This window comes from Hyposmocoma kahamanoa, unplaced genomic scaffold (genome assembly GCF_003589595.1).
Source record: "Hyposmocoma kahamanoa isolate Upper Pololo Valley unplaced genomic scaffold, ASM358959v1 102, whole genome shotgun sequence".
NCBI classification, from domain to species: Eukaryota; Metazoa; Arthropoda; class Insecta; order Lepidoptera; family Cosmopterigidae; genus Hyposmocoma; species Hyposmocoma kahamanoa.
In genome coordinates, this window is record NW_020653337.1 from 8352409 (window position 1) to 8368189 (window position 15781).

General features: G+C 37.0%; 1 protein-coding gene across 2 annotated transcripts; it reads right to left on the minus strand.

Annotated features, from left to right (window-relative positions):
- Positions 1 to 3966: 3966 nt before the first annotated feature.
- Positions 3967 to 14021, minus strand: LOC113231609. Of its 2 annotated transcripts, none has more exons than XM_026466001.1 (5): positions 13916 to 14021; positions 7730 to 7893; positions 6636 to 6885; positions 5155 to 5476; positions 3967 to 5060 (listed from the first exon to the last, which is right to left on the minus strand). In XM_026466001.1, the coding sequence occupies exons 1-5, from the start codon at positions 13968 to 13970 to the stop codon at positions 4232 to 4234; spliced, it is 1620 nt and encodes a 539-aa protein (XP_026321786.1). In that variant the 5' UTR covers positions 13971 to 14021; the 3' UTR covers positions 3967 to 4231. The 2 variants fall into 2 exon arrangements, with proteins under 2 accessions (XP_026321786.1, XP_026321796.1); XM_026466011.1 differs by having other exon boundaries at positions 7730 to 7890; positions 13916 to 13974.
- Positions 14022 to 15781: the final 1760 nt, after the last annotated feature.

Below are 15781 nucleotides of genomic sequence, written 5' to 3' on the forward strand. Positions count from 1 at the left end.
TTGTTAAGTAATTAACCTTATTGGTTTATGAGCGGCAGCCTGAGTAATCGTTATTATGACCATGCATCTCTTGTCTTAAAAAGCTCTCTAAGAAAATGAGGTATTTATTATGCACAAATAATGTGCAAATATCCAATACTGGACACAACGAGCTGTTGAGCACGGTCAATACCCTCGGCAAGAGTTTTTGCTTTTTGTTTGCATACATTAGTGTCCAAGTGCTTGATTTTGTTGGGATAAGATATTTGCGTGTGTGTAATTTAAGTGCTTGGTAAGAGCAATGACTCGGCCCAGACGGGAAGGCTCTCGATCACTTGATTCAGGCATTCAATCGCACGACTACAATCAGCATCAAAATTATCATATTGCGTATATAGTTCAAAATATCTAAACATTGGACCAAAATCAACATTGTGTGAATAATTAGAAGCTTTGTTTTTATGCAAATTTAAGTTTTAATCAAAATTGTACTTCGTCGTCGTAAATCTGAAGATTTTAAACTTTTTTAAACTTAACTTATTTTAATCACCGGTTATTTTGTGAGAGTCAGACTTGTGAGTGTACCTTAATGGATCCTGACAAATTTGGTATAAAAAAATGTACCTAAATTGTACTATTTAGTATTTGTGTTCAAAAAAATTGTACCTCCATCAGATCGATGTATAGCAATATCAAAGGTATTGACAGTCAATATGGCGGGTGTACCTCAAATTACCAGATTTTATTTAATAGCTATAAAAACTTATTATATCAAAAAATTTTACCTTTATAATAGTACTCTAAAGCAAAAGGAACTCCAGCTCGATCTGCTCGTTAGTTTCTGAGAAATAAGCCTAATTTGCTCGTGCATTTAAACGAATCCTGAGAAATTTGGTACCAAATAGTACAATTTAGGTACATTTTTTTGATACCAAATTTGTCAGGATCTTTTTAAGGCACTCCCGTCATTCTGACTCTCACATTATTTTGGCACAAAATTTCCCTTTCCAGTCTTAGCGATCTTTAAGTCGACTATTACAGTATGAATATGTAGATTGAATATGAGTGTTAAATAAATACCATCTAATTGTTAAATAAATTAAACAATAACATAAGGAATTTGTTAAATAAGTACCATCAGTCAAAACAAACCGGGCCACTTCCCATTTAGTCACTCTCCTGGTTAATTGTCGTAAATTACATTAGGTAAATTTTTCAGCTGTTCTTTAAGATACCAAGTATTTCGGTTTAACACATTATATTTAGAGCTGGAAGTGGTCAAACTCGTTTTATCAATGTGTGACATTCATATCTAAAAAAAGACACGACCATTAGTAGAGAATGTTCGCTTTTAAAAACTAAGTAAGATTTTAGTTTATTTGATGATTTATTGATATTATTGAATTAGATCTTTGCTGTGTTCAGTTACAAGTGAGTGAGGAAAAGAAGATTTAGGGAGATATTCCTGCTTTTGCATAAATACTGTTACGTCACATGTAGAATAGATAATAATGAAATGATTTTGTAATAGATTTCACCAGTCTTTGAAATGTTGAAAGTGTTTATACGGTTCCTAAATCCCTAAGCAATGTTAGATGTGTTGAATATTTTAAAATATTTTAAATAAACTTCGTTGCAGCTTCATGTTAAATGTACGGGAAAATTTATACATTTTGTATTAAATCGTCAAACCATTTATGTGTCCCACTGCTGGGCACCGGCCTCTCAGGCGAGGGTTTAGGTCACAACTCACCACACTGGCCCAATGTGGGTTGGGGATTTAACACGTTTTCCGAGGGTTGTGAACCTTCTTCGATGTGTGTTTTTTTTAACCGAAAAGCGCAGGGTACATTTGAAATTCACTTTCGCACATAAATTCCGATAAACTCAGAGGTGCGAGCCCGGCTTCGAACCCACGGACTTTGCTTGAGAGGCGTGAGGTCAAACCATTAGGCTCTCACGGCTCAATTTATTTTAAATGAAATAATTTTTTTTTCATTTGGTATAAAATATTCAGACACAAAGAGTTACAAATACAACACGTGAAAATAGTATCACTATTAAAAATAATTAATATTTTTTATAAACTTTAATATGCATTTGGGTCTAGTGCTCTAAAACGACTCTGGACTCTGAATGCACTGGTACTCAACAGGCGGTTATCGCTGTCACTAATTTTACGCTTCAGATTTATTTATCGTTGGACGACTGTCGCGTCTAGCCTGGTCCCATATCACGATATCACGACTACCTGTCGTGACTTTGAGTAACGTTATCTTAAAGTCATCGTACACTTCGCAAACCTACGGGCCAACATGTTGCCCCTCGTTGTTAGCACCCTGTGCTCTCTTTTTCTAACATAATTTGCCTTTTAAAGACTCAGAGATCAAGCACTTTAGGTAATTAAAGTAACTCTTTCAGAGGAGTGCCATGCAATATTACATCGGGCATCGTATTTATTGTATTTTAGTGTAAGTAGCTATATGACAAAAGTTAAGTTATTTTTATGATGAATAATGTGCTTGCGTTTTCTTGAGTAGCGATATAAAGCATTATTTAGGTATGTACATGGTCAAGAGCACGTCAAACTTGACACTAAAGGTTTGAATTTAACTCTATGTCGCTTGCAATAAGAACGGTCCAATGTCCAAAGTGTCATGCTTGATGTGCTCTTGACTGTACATATATGTACATTTGACAAAATATTGTAGGTACTGTTCGCTTATCGCGTTTTTGTCTTAAAATTATTTACTAAGTTTTATTTCAACATTTGGAATTTAATAGTACCTATTGACTTCGTCTCCGATTTCAAAGTTACAACAATAGAAATATCAAGCGATTTAGTCACACTTTCATTTTGAATCTTTTGATTGGAACGTTTTTATTGATTTTCTTAAGTAAAAGTCTAAATATACGCGTTACATCTTGCTTTGTCACCTACTCGTTACACCTGTAGTCGGTATTTCACGATATTTATAGTTAATTATATTTTCAAAAATATGACTGTATACTATTATCCTCGTACTTTTTGTGTTTATGTGATTTAACTTTGTATGTAGTTATGAATTGTGTAAGGCAGCAGAAACTTAGGGTGTATTATGTTCTCTTCCAAACCTTATGTGTCTTTAATTAATGCTTACTCCTTCACCATTGCAAAACTTTATTAAATTTAGAAAAATATTTGACTGCTTTTCTTTTCAGTTTATAGTTTGTTTTGTTTGTGATTTTTTCTTGATACATATATTTACACACCTCACTAGCTCGGAAAGGCTTTCTTCCTCATTAGAAATCTGCGCGTTTCGTTCAAAGCGTTTTTTCCGTTGAGCGTAGAAAAGTTTTTTGAAATTCGTACTTGACGATGCACTGTGGTCCACCTAACTTTTTCTTTTGATGAAAAAAAAACATACAGACAGTTGACACGTTCAACTACGCACTTTGTCGTACATTGTTTATGTAATTTAAATCCGTTGGTATATTTTTTTCTTATTATTGTTGACATTAAATTGACAACGATAACTAATTTTTGATGTATGAATGAATAAAATTGATTTGTTATAGTTCAACTGTTTTTCTTTTATCTACCATTTTCCTCATTATAGGGAGGCAAAAAGTTGTGTTTCGCTCGACAGCAAAAGTTGTTTTCCGCCTCGTCGTTTGGAAACCCTCGCTACGCTCAGGGTTCTGTTTTTCGCTCACTCGCTTCGCTCGTGGTTCAACTTAGGGTCCTTCACTTGCTCAGGTTTCAATACAAGCACTCCCGTCAAACAACAACTTTGCAACCTTACATATCAAATAACTATTAGTACATCAAACTTGTATAGAAGGGTATTTCTTATTTTTCATGGTGGTTTTGCCTATTTTATGTAAATCTTCTTTTAATTTTACTTCAGGATAAAGGTGAATAATTGAATAAGGTAAATGAAAACGAGTTTAGTCGATTTTTACATTTTGTATTTTTAAATTTATCAAACAGACTTACATAAAAAATCACACAAAGTATAAAACAGACCTATTAAATATTTATGTGAGTCTATATTACATATAGGTAGGCACTTAGACTACAGACGGGATTATAACCCGGTACACTTTAAAATTACACGATAGCACATTCAAAGCTACGATCGAATAACGTCCTATCAAAACTAGTAATGAGCATTTCAGACGCTCCGAATGTATTTGTCGTGTAATTCAATCACTCATCTCATTTTATTTATCAACTAGTAGAGCGCGTGAGGCGCGAGATCTGGCGCATTTAATAGTGGCCGTCGCCCGTGGGATCGTTAAGCCATGGGTAGTTGGCAGGGCACCTTACGCACGTCTGCAAGTTGATTGTTTCCCCGGGAACCTCCTTCGATGTCAGCTTGCACGAGTGAGGCACCCAACAGGCCTGTACGCCCTCAACAGAGCACTTCTCCCTCCAGGGCTCGAAGTTCTTGGCTTCTGAGATAGTCCTTGGGTTTTGGATCCATTGAATAACCTGAGTCATTGTAACAAAGTACACATCATTGTGGCTAGAAAGGATTTCATCGATCCAGTACAGGAAAGCTTCCAAGAATTCAGGGTTGTTCTTGAGCCAAGCGGCGTGGAAGTAGAGACCCAGTGGGGCACGGTTTTGTTCGTAGTGACGGTCGAAGTTGTGGTTCAAGAAGTTGTAGAACTGATCTCCAGTGAGAATGTTGGAGCATGAATCAACCATAGCGCAACCCGGCAAGTACTCATCGTTGGTAGGGTCTTCGCGACGGTCGAGTTCGTTCATTACCATTTCCCACACGGCGTGGCTCCTAGTAGGGCAGCTCTGCAGGTTGCCATGGCAGCGGTGTGGCATGCGGAAGTACATAGTATAGGGCCATAGAGGAGGGTTGGACAAAGGGGCAGTAATGGTGCTATCGTAAAGGAAAGCTTGTTCTTCCATCATAGTAAATTGATTGTTCCCACCGACACGTAAGTAAGGAGCGCGAACTCCGACGACGCTGTTGTCAGTGATGTTTGCAAACTTTTCGATAATAACTCTCATGCCGGCCATTTCCTTGCCCCAGTCATCGACAGTTGCGTTGCTCCAGAAACGTTCGTCGTCGTTGTGCCTAAGAACAAAAAAGAATTCAATTAATATTAAGTTTTAGGTCTTGTGAACAGCTCCGTCCAGATATGTGCATAAATATTAATTCAATAGCTTACGTGATAGAGTGGACGGCGATTTCGTGTCCTTTACGATGCGTCTCTTGAACTGCGGAATAGTTGGTATACTTGTGGGAGATGAAGAAAGTCGCCTTAATATCGCAACCGTTGGGGTTCTTGCGCTTCCCATTGAATATTTCTTTGTAGAGCTCAATGTTGTTGTTGTTGATAGCGTCGTCAAAAGTGATGGTGATCATCTGGGGTACATCTCTGGATGGGAGGTCGCCGGGAATGACCGTGCCGTCTTCTGAGCAGAAACAGTCAGGCAGCACGCACTGCGAGGGATCGCAATGCGGAGCCCTGTTGGGGTCATTGTCGATGTCTACAACAAAATATGGGAAATAAAATCGTAAGTATTTAGCAAAGTTAGTATTAAACATTGTCGAGAAATGACTCGCGTGGGCGCAATCATAGTATGCACATGAGACGTTGAGGGAGAGTCGAAACCAGTATGGGTACTTTCGCTCGATCAAATCGATTGCCACAACTGATACTTGTTCCGTTTGGGTTTCACTTTTTGACTCAATGTCACTGTGTAGGTACAGAATCATAACGACCGAATCACATTCCAAGTTATAAATCTGTGCACCCGTATTATGTAACTGACGAATAAAAAGTTGTTATTTCTGATGTACAAAGTTGTCCGACGAAAAACAAACTTAGATACATCTCGAATAATTTAAATTATTTTTATCTTCATTTGCGACCACATCTTATATTTAAGTACATTTATTTTAAGATGATGATTGTTATTCTAAGACGCAGCTTGACAACGATGTTTATTTGATTTGAAGTCATGTAACGATCCAAAAAACCACTTACTCATGTTGTTTATATCGAGTAGCGACGGCTAAGCTGCGTGGTGAATACTGACTAGTAGCCAACAGTAAGGTCAACTAGACATCTACTGCGTATTTTATTTGTGTAGCTTTTATAACGAAAAAGTGATTTCTTATTGGAGGAACAAGAAAATAAAAAAAATTAAAATACTCAAAACAATAAACAAAATGTTTATACGATTTCTTACAGATTTCGTAAGCACAACGTCAGGATTTTGATAGGTGGTAACAAACTTGAAAATATATGTGATTTGCTCTAATGATGTGTGAAATAGCTAATGAAATGAAACAAATTTTGAACACCCTATTTGTTTAGAGGAGTTGCGCCATAGCATTGAGATGTTTTTTTAGGCCAAGTGATTGGCAGTTCAGGCAGTTCGGCTCGTCACGCTTCATGTGCCTGTTCTTATTGAAAAGTACGTTCAAGTTCAATTGCGCGTTATAATTTTAGCTGGCTATGTTTCATATCTCTTCTAAGTACACACTTAGAAAATATACGAAACATAACGTTCCTGTTACGATAATAAGTGCGTACTTAGAAATATGAAATTTTTTGTTTTGTCTGAATTTAGGTTGAGAGTATGTTTCAAAATAGCTTTTCGGGGAATATTACGTGGACGCACTGAATGTAAAGATACGTACCGCATGAGTTCTCATCAGAACCATCAGCACAGTCTTTTTCTCCGTTACAGAATAGTCCGCGTTCAATGCAGTTGGAATCTCCACAAGCCAAAAAGCCATCTTGGCACAGAGGCTCTTCAGTGTAGAGCAGAGGTTTCACTTTACGTTCCTTGTTCTTCAATTTGCAGTTTTTAACAGCGTCTTTCCAGTCGCAAGTTTGCTTCTCGATGTCGAAATACAATCCAGCCGGGCAACGAATGGCTTGAATTCCCTGTTGCGAAATGAAATATAATTATATCTATCAGTAACCTTAATATATCATACAATATATCAGTAACCTTTCATAATGAGTAGTTAGATCTGAAATGTGTATACATTTTATATAAATCCAAGTGTGTAAAACGAAAAGGCTAAACAATACTTTTGTTTTTATGTCTATCGTTGTAATAAAAATATAATTTATACAAGTAAACGGAAATATAAAAAGATAGGTGAAGGGAGGTGACGCGATGCATCAAGGACAAGGTCTTTGATGCGATTTACAAAGGAAAGGCTTATTTGTTCAAAATTATTATGATTATTAGTAATGTCATTTGATTTGTGATAGACAGGTCGAGGTGTGCTTTAATTTGATGATCACCTTGTGGTGGCCTTCGCTTCTTTTAGATTTTCAATTATAATTGTTCAATATCATTTTAAGAATAAGCTACTGTCAAATTCCGCAGAACTGAGGTGTAAATAGAGAGTTGTGTATGTACTTGTTTGAGGTATATTTATTCACTCTGTTTTGTAATTCGTAGGAACTTAGATGAAAATGGGAGTTATCAAAGTCAGAGAAAAATTATTACTGTAATAGCGTTATTGAGCAAATATTTCTTAAACTCATTGGAATAAATGCAAAGTTGAGCAACAAATACAGTTGGAAAATCACAGTATACGAGATTGGATGAATAAAATTTTTATATAACAAGATTGCAGTCTGAGAGATTGTTGTACCTGTAGTCGCCAATGTATTATAGTAGATCGTATATAAATAAACGCAGTTTGTTATTATGCTCTGTGCGCGTATCTTTAAAAGGGAGTAGATATGTATGAAAGTGCTGTTAGATATTTACCGAGGCGGTACACTGTATGACGTCGCGGCAGTTGTCGCCCTCGCCGGCTACCAGCCGGAACCACTCGCCAGCGTCCTTGTCCTTGCATAGCTCTTGTTCCAGGCTGTCGTCTTTCTTGGCTGAGTCGTCCGCCTGCCGCCGCCATCGGTGCCCTTCGGCGACCGCTGGACAAACAGATATAAATATTATAAAAACTTTGTAATCCAAAATGAATCCTTGTAACATTTTTATAACCCGTGTTACCACAAACATATAAATTAATTTCAAAAACATTCACATTATTTGCTGGTACTGTTAAACGTCTTACAAAAGTGGAAAGAATATAACTCAGACGTACTATTTTTAACCGACTTCAAAAAAAGGAAAGCGGTTCTCATTTCGACAGTTTTTTGTGTATGTTACATTGCATTTGTGAACCGATTTTGATGATTATTTTATTATTCGAAAGAGAGTACCTCAGCATTGGTCACATTTAAATTTGAAGACAATATTCCAACTATAAGGGTGGCAAACTAGGGGATGAAACCGATTTCGCGCAATTTCCGATAACTCAGTGTTAACTTTTTACTTTCGGTTTGTAGGTACATATAAGAAGACGTTTCCTTTTTTTTTAAATAAAAATTACTTTATTAATCGAAAAGAAGAAGGTTCACAATTCAACTGTGTTTTCTTTTTGTGTATGTTATGCGATTACTCCGATATTTGTGAACCGATTATGATGATTATTTTTTGCTGAAAGGAGGGTACGTCAGTATTGGTCTCATTTAAATTTGAAGAAAATATTTCACCTCGAAGGGTGGTAAACTAGGGGACGAACCCAGTTTCACACACTTCCCGGTAACCGATTTCAATAAAACTTGGCAAATACATGTAATACGACGAACTTTTGAGGTCGGTTTTGTTTATAAAAAAGTTATAATTACTTCATGTAGCTATGGTTACAATAGTACTATGAGTACAGTTTTTATGATACTAAGATATCGAGCAGGTCATTAAGAAACTACGAATAGACTACGATCATGCGATCACGATTTTATAATTTGCTCGTAATTTTTTGCTTACTATTTTTCTTATTAGAATTAAATGTCATTTAAAAGCGTAAATATCAAAGGTTGGGCGAGCGCACGACATTTGGTTAAGTTTAAAATGTCAGCGCTTAAGCAAGAGACAAGGACGACTGTTTGTATATTCTTCTGGCTACGATTAGTACATTATGCATGGCCTTTGATGCGTTTGTGCAAGGGGTTAACCTGTCGGAATTATTATAATTCAATAAGGTTACTAAATAGTTGATTTCCTTGAATTAACAATCTATATCAGTAAATTCAAAGTTACAAATACAATAATTACTAAACCACTACTATATGACTTTACTCCAGATCCATGATCTCATGCAATGAGTGTGGCATACTCTACAAAACATATAAAAGAAACAATGTTATGCACACAGTTGAAATCCACTAGTAGACCCATGTTCTCACTGTTGAATATAGGTTAAATCATAGCGCATATTGTAACTTTTTGCCAATTAAGAACTTTTGCTTAGATAATGTTAACCTAACACGCAGTAAGAAATAGATGCATGTATGCATGGGCGCAATGAGCACGTAACACGAGGAAACGAAGTTATCGCAGCATTATCTAACTTGCTTGCCAGACGTAGCCGCACCTCTACCGATCTCAACTAGAGCCGTCTGCTGATAATGACCTACCTAAAATGATACGATAAGTAACAAAATTTATTTTTGGTGTAAAGTATTACAACTTTGAACGACCTCAGCGTAAATGATTTGGAATATTGGTGCCTTGTACCACAGGCCACATAAATTTGTACCTTACGATAAAACGCGCAACTTTCAGAGATTAAGTAACTAAGACACAATTCAGTAAATTTTTATTTTATTTGCAGTTTTATTGCAAAAATAGAAGGAAAACAGTTTTTTCAGAATATGATCCGCAGTCACGCATCATCGCGCGGCACGCTTCGTGCGCCTGCGCCGGGGTCAACGGTGCAGTGGCTGCGCTACATTAGCACACGACGCGCTCACATGTCTGTATCTTATTGTTTGTTCCCTTATTGTCTATTGCCTGGGTAGTTGCGACACTCGCTGCACCGCCATCAATTTATTTATTACACGCTTCAATTATACCTGCCACAAAACAAGCGAAACTCAACCTGACTGCTTATGAAATTTATTTCAAATTGTTAGCCAATTGCCTTGAGTGCGTACTTTTACTGGATACGGAATACCTGCTAACAATTTACGACAAATTTTGGACGATAGTTATTTTCTTAAAGATTTTCCCAAATGCACATTGTTCAGAAGTAGTCAAAATGTCTTAAATACATTTATGTAATTTAAAAGCGAAAACTTAGGACTTGTAACTTTGAAGGTTTTAAAATTAAATGGTTTTAAAGCCGAATAACCAAGTAGATAGAGCCATAACATAAAAATATTTGTCACCAGCCGGAATGACTAATAAGAGCTAATTTTCTTTGACCCGGATCTACCAAGCGTTTGCTTCTGTGAGACTACATTAATATGTGGATTTGATCTCTCTATGCTCTTCAATTTATCTTAAGTAATAAAGCGATTTCCGCGGATAACTTTCCCTTCCATAAAACGAAACGTGTACCAACAAGTCACGCCAAAGCATAAATTTGATTTAAAATATTTGGAAACGTGTTTCGATTTCGGTTTATTTTCAATTCGTATGTTATCCACCAATGTACTTCAACATGGTTAGCATGTGCGCGTTGATATCTTTTGTAAGAATAATTGAGCAATCGCATTTTAATTACGTCTATCACGTTTTATTGGAAACGGTTGCAATTTTCAGGCAATTGAGTCGATCTGTATTAGTCACAATTGCTTTTTAGATATTTTAAGACTGAGAACTGGAAATTCAAACCTAAAGTTTTCAGCCAGTTATGTTATGAGTTTTGACATGACAGCGAATTACCGCTTAAAACGCATTTGAAAACAAAAAAGAGAATGTTACTAGCAATCTTTTCGACGATAATTGAAGTTATGAAACAATTTTATGGTTTTTGTATTAAGTAATTAAGCGCTGAACTGCAAAACTACATTGTTGGTGCACTTGTAAGTGCTTGCAAGACGAATGAACTATGAAATGTTAGTAATAAATTTACGAAAGCGGTTAACACATAAAAAGGGTTTTAAGAATGACTTTTAGAATACGAATGGGGTGACAAATAGACAGTTATGTGCCAAGCATGAGCGCGGGCGTCGACCGGGCGGGCGCGCCACTCGCATACCGAAGCGCGGCTGAGGGGCCGACTGCGACCTTATGAATATGCAGCACTGTCTCTCGACTTTCCTTCTTTGGATTTACTCATACGCTCCCTTCGACGCAACTACTACGTTATCGCTGGTGGCTCTATCGAGAAAATAGAGCTTCGGCAGGTGGAAGTACCGTAACGTTCACTTTGTTGACGCAAACAACACGACCCAGTGCACGCCTTAGTAAGGATGATAATTTATGAGTACTGATGCATTAGTTGATAATTGAGTTTATTAGACAACGATTCTGTTCTAGAAGAACGGCCGTAACTGCAAAACATCATGGTGGTGAAAATACTCATAGAACAATGGTAAAGCTTTCTCACTTTACAATCTTGGATTCGTAAAAAAAAAATATTAGATTTGTTTTTGATGATGATTTGATGATGGGGCGAAGAAGTCATAGGTGGTAAGTAATACGCCTACTCATAATAGCCGGAGTGCCACTCAGAGCTTTAAATTGCAAAAACCTGAGGATCACTGCCACTCTCCCGTCACTTGGAGACAAAGTTGACAAGTCCCATATGCCTATAGTTTCATAAGCTCCTCACATGACCGCTTAGCGGCATAAATAGGGTGGCAGTACTTCCCTAGACGAGCTTTCTAATAAGGAGCTCTATTGCTATCAAATATGATTAAAAACGATTTATATAAATTTTCTCCAAGAAGTTTTGAGAACGTTTACCCCACGTGGGTAGAATGGAAATGAATTCGAAATAGAGTTTCAACATTTGAGTTTCTATTTTCACTACTGTTAGAGAAATTTGGAAACCCGTAGCGAAACGAAAACAATTTGTGCTATCCTATTAAAAACAGACCGGAATTTCGGAATGTTAAATTATTGAGTTAAAATAATTACGATATTTTATATTCTTTGATTTCACAATCGAAATCAGTCACGTTTAACCGAATTAGGACATTGCATGAATAGACTCGAATTTATTAATAAATTATTCAAAATAAAAAAAATGTAATGGGTCATCAAAGTAAACTTTTCCTATGAGTATATTCAAGCCAATGTTAAGGTCAAGGTCATCTAAATAGCGATGAAAATCTTCATGATTATTAATAATTTACCGTATATTAATTATCATTGTTAAGATTCTTTTGACGTTTTTACGATTTTTTGAAGATTCTTTGATATTGTATTTTTTTAATAATTACTTATATCCTCCTTTTACTTAGTTTTAATGAACATGACAGGCTGTAGCAGAATATCAGGCGCTGAGAAAGACTCCGCCATTGTGCTGAGCTACAGACCTTTTTATCTCACACTACTATTGTTGTTACTAAACACTGTGTAGAGCTTATATTTAGTTTTACTTATTAATGTGTTGGGATAAATATACCTTATTATTTTTCAATGTTTCGACGCTTACAAAAAACAAATTCAAGTTAACCGAAGTAAATTAATAGAGAGCAATAAACAGTTACGTTTGCTAATTAATAAAAAAATACTACATGCATTACGCGTATGAAGTCACGCAGGATGTACGAACAAGTTTTTACGTATTAAAAAGCTATTCTAGGATTACTTGGTAGCACGTGTATGAAATTGAAACTGAACACTCTTTTACAAATTACCAAGTATCATATTGTGTGTGAACGTGTGACCCTATGTGATGTGTATTTACAATGTAATTTTCTGCGACCTAATTGGATTGACTATTATCATTGTGTAACTTTAATACTCAAAACCTGTACGGAACTATTTGTAAATTGAACCAGTCTGAGCTAATTATCCTTCCTCAGACAGCGATCAATGAATATCATTAAATTAAGATTCTGCTCTATGTAGGGCTTACTTGGAGTAGTTAGCCAACCGGTGTATAATGAACTGGGTAGCTTACATTCTTTATGGCTTAGTTGCAGTTTGTGATTGCACTTATTTGACTACATTGATTGGTTAACGATATCCATTTGCATAATATCTACCCTACATACCTTACGTTACGTAAGTAAATATGCAATAATAAATTCTCTGATAAGTTCTGATACTTTCATTAATTCACGTCGTTCACGCTGTAGACGTGTAAGTAATAAGAATAATTAAAGGAAACCAGCCATTGATATGGGTGACTTGTGCCAAATAAAGCAAGTACGAATAGATTGCATTAGATAATCATTTTATGATTCGTAAAGCTAAAAGACTGGATTTCTCAATCAGTCATGTGGGTTTGGGTACAAGTTTGTCACCCGCGCTATGCTACCCCACGCCGCGTCTGACGTCAGAAGCGGCGCCAGCGCTGGCGCAGACGAATCGCGACTTCAAGCAAATGTGAAAGTTCTCTGAGCCGCAGTGCACAGCCGTAACAGGTGCTAACCAGCGGCTTCGCTATCTCAAATATTTGAGACTAATATCCTGTTCAAAAACTGCTTACTTTTACGCTGTACGACCTTATCCTTGTCGTCAATATCGTGTCGTTTCCAAATGTGCCGGATATTTAAGAACTGTTACAGAACAGTATATTTAATCAATGACATTTTGCAACATCGGTATGTCCCCTTAATTAAACCACCGAATTATGACGATTAGAAAACAGAACGTACCTACTTATAAAAATTTAATTACTTTATTTCATCGGCACATTCGAATAAGCCACGATTCTTGCCCGGTGATATGTGGTTTGCGTTGTTGTAATCAGATCTTCTATCGGTAGGTGTAAGGCGGTCGCGTGCGGCTGCGTGAATTCATAAAGTTTATGGAGACTCGGTCTATCTTGCGACGGTTGAGCTAGGAGCAACTTCACTGTTCACTTTGCGGCACTAGGTACTGACGCAATCACTAAATGTTTGCAGATGTGCTGCTGTGACGTCACGTCACTCGTGACGTCGCGAGATGGACGACCTCTGGAGACGTAAAATAAAGGTTAGGACTCACCGCAGGCGAATAAGAGACACGCGGCCAAAGTAGCAACACGGGCGTTGCGCGCCATGACGGGATCACAACAGGTCGTTGCGCGGCGGCCGTGCCGTTAAATAGTGGCCTCAATCTGCGCCCCGCCCGCCCCGCTCGCCCACGGCGCTTACACTCTGCCAGCACCCTTTGCACTCATCAGCTGTGAATCACCTGCAGCATCCACCAGGAGAACAAACACGCGCGGTTGTTGTACCCTACTACACTTGTCCATTCAATTAGATTTTTGGGTGACAAATCCCGCAGGCTATAAATAGAAGGTTAAAGATAAAAAAATTAAAACTTTGTTTCTATCGTTTTTTTATTATTTATTATGGCATTACAAACATATGTAAAATTAAAATAATACATACATAGTTTTTATGACAAAAACGTTAAGGTCAAATATGTATTTTAGCATATTAAAGATACATATTATTATAATTGTACCTCCTCCTTTTTTTTAATTTTCCTTTTTTACTTTAATATTTTTTTGGGTGTTTGAGACCCTGAAATGAATTGTAATTTCGCATAGAGGTTTATTTTTTGTTACCAATTTATTCGCATTACTTAATTTTAAACGTCTCATATTAACTTAATTAATTGTATAATCTTTTTAGCGCACGATTTTAACTAAAAGAAAGTAAATTCCAAAGGCCTGACTCCAAACCACAGCTTGGTAATAGCAATTCTTATGTCGTAATGTTACGCTCGTTTGATGTAGTTAATAAAGGTTTATTACTCGTTAGTAAATCATTGCTAATGTTCATTTCAATATGACACTGTTTTGTTTGTATGTAAGCTAAATACATATCATGCAACTGCTTGACTCCTGCCTGATTTCCATACAATTTTTTTTTCGATCCTAACGTACTTGACTATTTGAATTTCACTTTGGGTACAACGATATTTTGTATTTTGTCGGTCTCGGTGTCCCAACGGCTTATATAGTGGCCACTGGATGAAGAGATCCCGGGTTCGGTTCCCGGTAGACCAAATTGGGAAATGAAATTTTGTAAATTGGTTTTGATCTGCGTGTTCTGGATAAGATCCCAGAGTGAATTCCGGGGCTCTGGTACTCAGGGAATATCCTAGTTATATTTATCCTACTATGAAAACTTCATAACCGTTAGATATAGGACTTATCATCAACCCACGGTTCGGAGGGCTATGAATCTCCTTCGATGTGTAGGTTTCATAACGATATTTTCCTTCACCTAAAAAGCTCGTGGTAATCTTTTAATTAAATATGGCAAATAAGTTCCGGAAAACTAAGAGGTGTGAGCCCGGATTCCAACACACGGCCTCTGCTTGAGAAGCGGTAGGTTAAACCATTACTCTCATTGCATAATAATCTGTAAGTATCTTTAATGTATGCATTGACTTACAAATAAATGGACGACGGGTCTAATACAAAAACCACGAAAAAATGTCCCAAGTCAACCTATTCGAAATTTAAATTGTAATGTCATCGCAGTATTGCGCTGTCAGTAGAACAAATGAAGACTAAAGCGGAGTGTCGCGCTCTGTATACGACTTTAGCGCCTTACAAGTGCGGACACTTTTTAGCGCGGACCCGACGTCCATATAATTGTAAGTCAATGAATGTATGTTTAAGGTACGACTGAATAGGCATATTCTGGGCAAGCTCGTTCCATCGTAGATCCTATCTTTGCTCCAGAGCTTGGGCGCCAGTGTGGAGGTGCTGCTGGTGCTGGGGGCGTTCTGGTAGATTGTAATGGTGTATAGCCTGGATAACAGTAATAACCTCTGCCTCCTCAGCCTCGCAGCCTCCAACATCTTATTTAGTAAATTTAGCAATTCAAACGTTGAAAGTCCAGTTTATAGATA

Bases quoted from the DNA above. Each gene is read 5' to 3' on its own strand.
- LOC113231609 (XM_026466001.1), bottom strand. From the start codon at position 13,970: ATGGCGCGCAACGCCCGTGTTGCTACTTTGGCCGCGTGTCTCTTATTC. The intron at 7,894-13,915 runs GTGAGTCCTAAC...CTGTTTGTCCAG, and splicing joins GTGTCTCTTATTCGCCTGCG to CGGTCGCCGAAGGGCACCGA. The intron at 6,886-7,729 runs GTAAATATCTAA...ATTTCGCAACAG, and splicing joins TCATACAGTGTACCGCCTCG to GGAATTCAAGCCATTCGTTG.